Genomic DNA, 9,828 nt, shown 5'->3' on the forward strand with positions numbered 1-9,828 from the left:
AACACAAGAGGCCCAACAATGTTTGCATTAATTTATTCCACCATAAAATCTGATGAAAGCTAAAAACATAATATCAAATCTAGCCAGTGGTCTATCAACTGGAGGAATTCAAACCTTCAGCGCACTTGGGCAACAGAAAAAGTTCATATCACAAGCAGCAATGGCTATTTTTAGAATCCATCGCAATCAAGCAACTGTTAAAAACATCAAACATCAGCCATTAAAAACATCACACATCAGCCGTTAAAAACATCACACATCAACCATGGTAACATAAACCTTCGTACGTAATGACTAATATTATCAACCATATGTTAAAAACATCACACTGCCATGCTAACATCATATACTTTTCTAATAACTAAAATCTAAGATCAATTTTTCAAGGCGTTACTGAGAAATGTATAACCTACTTCATCAATCTTTTGACTTATTAATTCAAATTTTGAACATGATGGACAGATGTTTATTAACTATTTGTGTATGATGGTCAATGGTTTATTGAATACTTTTTACTGAATTATTTTTGTGATGTTGCGCACTGACAAAATTATTTCCTAAAACTTGAGCTAATGAAAGCAGCCAATAACAAAATTATTTCCTAGAACTTGAGCTAATGAAAGCAGCCAATAACAAAATTATTTCCTAGAACTTGAGCTAATGAAAGCAGCCAATAACAAAATTATTTCCTATAACTTGAGCTAATGAAAGCAGCCAATAACAAAACTGATGAAGCCAAAATGTTTGTCCACTAATGTGATGACAGATGTCACAACGACATGACGGCCATGACCTGGTTTGTGCCAGCTGACGTGGCAGTGTCACCCCGCGGTGGCTGGTTCAAAACTTCCAAAATTTGCTCAGCGTAATCTTTTTCTTCCTGTGGACCAGAAGAAAGTGATGTGGTTCAATCATTTATTCAGAATCAATCATTTCATCAGAAACAATCATTTCATCAGAAACAATCATTTCATCAGAAACAATCATTTCATCAAAAACAATCATTTATTCAGAAACATTCATTTCATCAGAAACAATCATTTCAACAAAAACAATCATTTCATCAAAAACAACCATTTCCTTAAAATAGTCATTTGAAAAGATATCTTGAGTATCTTAGCAGTTAAAGCAGTTTAGTGTTTGGATATTTTCTTCAGGAGCATGAAGAACAAAACTTAGCCAAGCTCAATGTTTACTTATGTGTCATGGAGAGAGGATGTTCTATTTATAAGTATACTAGCTACTTGTATGTGCTGTAACAAGTTTTGATTTTGATTGATAAAAGAAAAGCTTTAAATATACATACCGTGTTTCTTTTTTTTAGATTTTTTTTGCCATCTTTTAAACATTTTTGGATGAGTTAATTTAAATGTGTGCCAACTGAAGTGTTGTGTGTATCAGTTCTGTTATGTGGGGTTTTTTTGTCATGGCTGTTCTTAAGGCCATTGGGTGATAATATCATATAACAAAACAAAATTATCCAATTATGTATGGGTTAATTTAAAAAAGCACACTATAGAGCACATTATGCAAACCTGGTCACATAAAAATTCACAAACTCAGGAAAATGAAATTTGTGCACACAGAAGAAATATGCAAATAAAATTGTGCTGATAGAAAAAATAGAAATGTGCACAAAATAGAAGTGACACAAAAAAGAGTGTACAAAGAAAATTGTGGATACACAATTTTAGACACACAAAAATTCTTTGTGTAGAAAAAATATTAGCTTACACAGAAAAGAGCACACAAACAAGACTGTAATTCTTGGTAACAGAAAATAGATCAACAAAAAAAAATTGTTTACATGCCCATTCAACCAAGTGTAACTTGCAATTTTGTTTTTAGTTTATATCAATTTAGATTCATTACTTGGTTGAGGAATTCCTATATGTTAAAATATGTTAACTTTTTTGCAACTGAATTTCTCTAAAGTATTTTTAGCAGCATTTTAAAGAGTGAAATTTGGTCATCTTCTAGGGCTTTCTGTGTGTTTGGGAATATGGGATCCAAAAATTGTACACAAACAGAAAACTGAGCATACAAAATTGCTTTAAATTTTTTCAGTTGGATTTCATCTACTGCACCAATGGCAGAGATAAATTCCCACACAACCAAGAGTCCTAAGTGGGTAAAAAAATGAACTCTACCTTAAACTGGTCCTGGCCATCTAATGAACGAATCTTCTGACACAGGAGTGTTGGGATATCTAAACCTCGGCATTTCTTCTGCGCTGTAGCGTGGTCAGCAACTATGGTCAGCATGGTAGACAGGATGTGTTCGTGTGACGAGTCGTGTTCCTCCTTCAGCAGGGAGACCAGCTGTTCTATGACCCCAGCCTCGACTAGGCTGTCTGTGGACAGGCGCAAGTTAGACAGTTTTAGACTATCTAGACAGGTGCAAGTTAGACTTGTTAGTTTTAGACTATGTAGACAGGTGCAAGTTTGACTTGTTAGTTTTAGACTATCTAGACAGGTGCAAGTTAGACTTGTTAGTTTTAGACATTCTGCTGTTAGAACATTAGACAGTGATAACTTCAACTCAAGTTATCGTGTTTACACACGGACACACACACAGACATACAGACAAGATTGCAAAATTATGTTTTTCCGTATCAGTGAGGTGTAAAACGTCGAAATTTGTAAATATCTCGATTTTTTCTTGCACGATTACAAGACTTTCTCTATATTCCGTATATACGAGAAAGTAAAAACCCACCTTTGAGAGCTGGGCTAGAGTTACAGAACCCACCTTAGAGCTACAGAACCCACCTTAGAGTTACAGAACCAACCTTACAGTTACAGAACCCACCTTACAGTTACAGAACCCACCTTACAGTTACAGAACCCACCTTACAGTTACAGAACCCACCTTAGAGTTACAGAACCCACCTTACAGTTACAGAACCCACCTTTGAGTGCTGGATTAGAGTTACAGAACCCACCTTTGAGTGCTGGATTAGCGTTACAGAACCCACCTTTGAGTGCTGGGCTAGAGTTACAGAACCCACCTTTGAGTTACAGAACCCACCTTAGAGTTACAGAACCCACCTTTAAGAGCTGAGCTAGAGTTACAGAACCCACCTTAGAGGTACAGAACCCACCTTAGAGTTACAGAACCCACCTTAGAGGTACAGAACCCACCTTAGAGTTACAGAACCCACCTTAGAGGTACAGAACCCACCTTAGAGTTACAGAACCCACCTTAGAGGTACAGAACCCACCTTAGAGTTACAGAACCCACCTTAGAGGTACAGAACCCACCTTAGAGTTACAGAACCCACCTTAGAGGTACAGAACCCACCTTAGAGTTACAGAACCCACCTTAGAGGTACAGAACCCACCTTTGAGTTACAGAACCCACCTTTGAGAGCTGGATTAGAGTTACAAATGGCTGACATCAAGAAAGTTGCCTTCATCCTCAGCTTCTCCTCCTCACTGTGTAGGGCCCTGACCAGAACACTGAGACCATCGTAGGCCATCAGCTGGAGCTGGGCTTCTGAGTTGCTGCGTACTAGACCTGGGGAACACATGGGTTAAATCTTTATGTCAGTTGCTGCGTACTAGACCTGGGGAACACATGGGTTAAATCTTTATGACAGTTTGTTAAATCTCTATGACAGTTACTGCGTACTAGACCAGGGGAACACATGGGTTAAATCTCTATGACAGTTACTGCGTACTAGACCTGGGGAACACATGGGTTAAATCTCTATGACAGTTACTGCGTACTAGACCTGGGGAACACATGGGTTAAATCTCTATGACAGTTACTGCGTACTAGACCTGGGGAACACATGGGTTAAATCTCTATGACAGTTACTGCGTACTAGACCAGGGGAACACATGGGTTAAATCTCTATGACAGTTACTGCGTACTAGACCTGGGGAACACATGGGTTAAATCTCTATGACAGTTACTGCGTACTAGACCTGGGGAACACATGGGTTAAATCTCTATGTTAGTTGCTGCACACCTGGGGAACACATGGGTTAAATCTCTATGACAGTTACTGCGTACTAGACCTGGGGAACACATGGGTTAAATCTCTATGACAGTTACTGCGTACTAGACCTGGGGAACACATGGGTTAAATTTGTATGACAGTTACTGCGTACTAGACCTGGGGAACACATGGGTTAAATTTGTATGACAGTTACTGCGTACTAGACCTGGGGAACACATGGGTTAAATCTCTATGACAGTTACTGCGTACTAGACCTGGGGAACACATGGGTTAAATCTCTATGACAGTTACTGCGTACTAGACCTGGGAAAAATGTTAAATTTGTATGACAGTTACTGCGTACTAGACCTGGGGAACACATGGGTTAAATCTCTATGACAGTTACTGCGTACTAGACCTGGGGAACACATGGGTTAAATCTCTATGTCAGTTACTGCACACCTGGGGAACACATGGGTTAAATCTCTATGACAGTTACTGCGTACTAGACCTGGGGAACACATGGGTTAAATCTCTATGACAATTTGTTAAATCTTTATGACAGTTACTGCTTACTAGACCTGGGGAAATGTTTAATTTGTATGACAGTTGCTGAAAACTTGATGCATTTAAATACAATATTTTAAATGTTGACGTTGTTAAATATTTACATGGAATAATTAGGTTATACACAAAACATGACAAATGACAAAACTAAAGTTGTAAGGTGATGAAGTAGGGTGATGGGGGGGTGGGGGTGGGGGAGGGGGGGGGGGGGAGGGTTCAGGAACGTCTGGTCTTGGATTTATGCTATGTATGGAGAACTGGAATCACAAGTTTACTAAAATAAATAAAATAAACTTATCAACTCTACTTTAACTGCCACATGGACCGTCAGGTTCACAAACAGAATTATATCTATATAACAGCATTAAAAACAATTAAAAAATGTTTTATGTCAAAAATGTGCAATCTTACATGAGACAGCATAGAGGGCTTTAACTTGCACCAGTGGGTTAGGATCTGTGTCCACCAGCATGAGAATGGCAGGAAGAAGTTTTAAGGTCAGAAGCGCGGTCTGACCAGTGGGGTTGTTTTGTGCGATGTTACCCAGCAGCTCCAGACACCTCCACCTTAGCTCACTCACCTCACTGCTCAGGAGCTTAGGCACTACACGAAGTCCATTGATTTTGATGAAATCTACACAGATGTTAAAACACACAGATACAAGGAAAATGAATGATTGTTTATTTTAAAATATTATAAATGACATGATTAAATAAATGAGTACTGATGGCCAAGCTAAGACTATCACCTTAACAGACAATTATCAACTCAAAAGATGACCTTTACCCCAAGAGATGACCTACCCCTAGAGATGACCATTACCCCAAAAGATGACCTTTCCACAAGAGATGACCTTTACCCAAGAGATGACCTTTACCCAAGAGATGACCTTTACCCAAGAGATGACCTTTACCCCAAGAGATGGCCTTTACCCAAAAGATGACCATTACCCAAGGGATGACCTTTACCCAAGAGATGACCTCTACCCAAGAGATGACCTTGACCCCAGTACCTCCAGCTATGTCCAGATCCTCTGCCCAGTCCTGGAGCTCTGTTATAGCCTGCACCTGCTGCTCAGTGCCTGCCTCAGTGTCTGGCACAGCTTCCTCTATAGACTTGACACACAGCTGCATGCGCTCCACAGGGCTCACTGTCATGGACGTCAGCGCCTCTTCCAGCCATTTCTTTCTCTACAGGTCAACGCAAATTTTAACCATATAACAATAGTTAAGCAGAATATGAGAGCGAAAATTAGGCTAGTCTTAGCTAAAATATTTCTTACATGTCATTGAACAGACAGCATGGGGGGGAAAATTGCTTAAGGACATGAAGTCTTAGCTATAGCGCTGGTAAATAGGGCCCCAACCAGTTCTATGGCTCATGCAGGTTTTATTGAGCCATAGAACTGGTTGGTAACCTACTTACCAGCCCTATTGTCAATGAACATTTGTCATAAAAAAACAATATCTGTTTTTATATTTTATCTACAATATTTCTTACATCTTCTGTCATTGCTTCAAATATTTCTGGATTGGAGGAGTTGGGCGCATCTTCACTTCTAGTGGCCTCCATACAAAATCTCAATAGACCTTTTAAATTCTTCACCGGGGCAGGGTTAGACTGTTCTTGGTTAGACATTTTCTTTTCAATCTGAAGAAAAATTTTGTAAACATGATAGTGAACCCAATAATCTGTCACTAAGTCAGACTAAGTGACTAACTAATCTGATCAATCATAATGTAGGCTAATGATTTAACATCAGGCCTATAAAATTTAAAAATTATGAATCATGTGAATGTGATACAAAATAAAATCTCACCTGCCGCTCTATGCTAGATATATTAATTAATAATTAAAGAAGGCCTATTTTAATCTATTAGTACATTACTATTACTATGATCTACTCTAGTTATTCATCATCATCATTTCCCGTGTGTGCCCAAGACACATGGGGCAGATGAAGTAGAGTTCATCTGCTTCAGAGACCTCGGCATATGAACGGATAGTAGATATATCTAGATATTTAAAATTTTAAACATTGTCGTCCGCTTCTTGCCGCTCCCATTTTTTAATGCACAGTCAGAGCATATAAAAACTTAAACATAGGTCAGTATACATTTTGAGCCGTCCCACTTTTACTCACCAAGTCTACATCGTGACAAGACACTGCGCGACCTTAATATCATACTACCTGATTGGGTTTTTTTAAGGGGAAAAAGTATACCCGCAAGCCCCGTCATTAAAGGTCAACATCTCGTGACTGACTTCAATAAGTATATAGCCCTACACCGAATTTTTTTTTCAAAATTACTAACGTGGTCAGGATCAAAAGTGTAACGTTTGATTCAAGAAAGGGAGCAGGTGGTATTGAAACAACACAGCTGTTTCTTTATAAATAAGCGAGCCGACCCGCGGCATATCATATGCCGCTATTTAGTTGTTTTATTTTCTACTTTTCAGTAATTCATAATTTGTGAATTTGACAGTACCAATGCTGCCACTGAAAATATTTGCTTTAAAATACTATCAGTAGGTCGTTAAGAATGATACTACACCCACCCTTCTTTCCCCCAACCCCTACCCTCCTTTCCCCCAAACCCTACCGTGCAGCCCCCCCCCCCCCCGTGAAAGCAGCCTCCTCTTAGTTACCTCCCCTAAGTTTAAAATCGTTTCAAACTAAATTATCTGCCCCTAATAGCAGGTACTAAACCCGGCTCTACGAATGTAAACATTCAGCGTGAACCACAGCTCACCAGACCACGAAGGGGTGGTAATGAGCGCCCTTATAGCTTGTTTTCTAGCGTCTCCCAGAAGAAAATTATATATATAGATTATACAGGAAATTTGTAATCTCATTACTTAATTAATTAAAATTATTGCTAATGAAAATAGAAGGAAAATAAAGGAAATAGTTTATTTATTTAGTTTATTAGTTCAATTGTATTAAGGCACGATACACAACACTATAAATGTGTGGTATGTGGCCTGACCTATTAAATATATTATTGTTTTGAGTTTATATTTAATTCAATACAACAAACCCGCTGGTTGATTGAGGCTACACCGGGAATGTGTTATGCTATGTAATAAAACAAATTTACTTAGCAACAATACATGTTTGTTCCACACAAAAGAAATAAGTTGATCTATCGTCGGCGGTATTTCAGACGGTTTCGAACAAAGTGGTATTCTAAGTCGACACAAAAGATGGTGAAGTTGACAAATCATCAGAATGTCTAGCAACGGAAAAATCTGAAGTTTTATAACAATGTGTAAACGAAATGTTTTTGAAGTCTGCAACGATTATCAAGTAAAATTGGTCGCAGTAAAATTTTTGCAGATAGCTTTGCATCCTACCACAACCCTGCGTAAGTATTGGGTGGTGGTAAAATGTGAGGCCAAAATGTCATTTCATTTACCGCCTCGCCATTTTGCGATTTGCAATTTCCCAACACCCTCATCAAGGGTGAGTGACAATAAATATTAAATTAAGTAAATTAGTCTAAAAGTTTGAAACAAACTAAAAACTTCAAAATTAGTGCCTGGGCCTAATGATTCTTAATAAATTCTTAATGAATGGATTAAATGTAAATTATTACCAACTAAATATTCTGGTAATCTATAGCTTTAGGTACGTAAAATCGCCTGCGACTAGTAGTAATGTGAAAAACAAAAATGTTTCAGTTTCATATAGGGCCTATGTACCTGTTTTTAAACAATTGAATTAAAACTTTTCAGTAATAAATGAAGACTAGCAATGTTTCCAATAGATGCAACCATGCTCATTTATTATAGCAGCCATCTTGATTAAGTTTTTTTTTTTTGTAAACTTATAAGTTATAGCGCGAGATTCAGGAGAAGACACTCTATTTTACAAATGGCTGCTGTTTATAGTTAATATATATATAGCAAATCTTGCTCGCAAACACTGCTGTTTAGAGTTAATTTCTGGCTTATATTAGGCCTATAGGCCAATGCTAGCCGGAATAAGATGCGCATGCGCAATGGAGAGAAAATACAACTTGCCATCGTGGCGATGTTTTCGATGGTACAGCGCATGTGTGTGTTTACAACGCAGAACCCTAATACCAACCCTAATCCTAGCCCTATTCCTAACCCTCATTCTAGCCCTAACCCTAGGTCACTGCGCATGCGCAGAGCTATCTTTTGCCGACTAAGTGGAGACGGGGAGAAAAATCTTCTTCTGAGTAGTCACTTCGTATATTATATTGAATTGATAGGCCTATAATCAGAAAATTAATATTTAGACATTTATTTAGGTTTATTATTGAAATTTATTGAGGATTCATTTTTTATCTATAGAATAGAATAAATAGATCTACTTATTGACTTATTGCCTATATCACAATTCAATATGCTTCTATCTATTACTATTAACTATTAAAGTATTAAAGCCTTGACAATGAGTAACTTTTTCGTACATTACAAACATTACATTACTTCAATACTATGACTATGATTACTAGCCGCGGACGATTTTACGTAGATTCTAGGCTCTAGGCCTACCTAAAAAACGATTATACGATAGATTACGGTAATCTATCGTTTTGGGTACGTAAAATCGCCCGCGATTTGTAATGTGAAAAACAGGTGACTCCTTAAATTTTAATAATTATTTCACATTTTGAGGAGGATTTATGTTTTAAAAAATTCAAAAATGTTTCCTTGATTTATTTATGTACCTGTTTTTAAACAATTGAATTAAAACTTTTCCGTAATAAATGAAGACTAACGATGTTTCCAACAGATGCAATCATGCTCATTTACTATAGCAGCCATCTTGTCTAAGTTTTATTTTTATAAGCTTTTAGCGCCAGATTCAGGGGGAAGTCACTCTATTTTACAAATGGCTGCTGTTTATATAATTATATAGCAAATCTTGCTCTCAGACACTGCTGTTTAAAGTTAATTTCTGGCCTATATCGATATATTTAGCCATTGATTTAGGTTTATTATTCATTTATCTATAATATTTGACACAAAAGTATGACAATATACTTCTATTAAAGCCTTGACAATGAGGTAACGTTTTCGTACATAAATAGCCGCGGGCGATTTTACGTACCCAAAACGATAGATTACCTAGATTACCAATATTCTAAAAATTAAATAATGCTACTGTACCTAAATCTAAATCGAGATGATGACGATTGTAGCACAGGTCAATGCAGTCGATGCTAAACTTAACACTAAACTAGCGCTAGACTAGAAGTTTCTAGGACTTCTGGAAAAAAAAAACGTTGTTAGTAACTAGGCCTAGTCTACTTTCGGTGTTTAGTTATATTGTTGTAGCT

General features: G+C 37.5%; 1 protein-coding gene across 1 annotated transcript; it reads right to left on the reverse strand.

Moving 5' to 3' along the window:
• Window positions 1-17: 17 nt before the first annotated feature.
• Window positions 18-9,807, reverse strand: LOC131942361 (hsp70-binding protein 1). Its single transcript, XM_059302196.1, has 8 exons — window positions 9,659-9,807; window positions 6,014-6,163; window positions 5,526-5,703; window positions 4,925-5,146; window positions 3,364-3,519; window positions 2,151-2,353; window positions 794-880; window positions 18-194 (listed from the first exon to the last, which is right to left on the reverse strand). Exons 2-8 carry the CDS (start codon window positions 6,149-6,151, stop codon window positions 171-173), a joined length of 1,008 nt encoding a protein of 335 aa, XP_059158179.1. The 5' UTR covers window positions 6,152-6,163; window positions 9,659-9,807; the 3' UTR covers window positions 18-170.
• Between the last annotated feature and the right edge of the window lie 21 nt (window positions 9,808-9,828).

Source organism: Physella acuta, unplaced genomic scaffold (genome assembly GCF_028476545.2).
Source record: "Physella acuta isolate Inbredline_101_S28 unplaced genomic scaffold, ASM2847654v3 ptg000402l, whole genome shotgun sequence".
NCBI classification, from domain to species: domain Eukaryota; kingdom Metazoa; phylum Mollusca; class Gastropoda; family Physidae; genus Physella; species Physella acuta.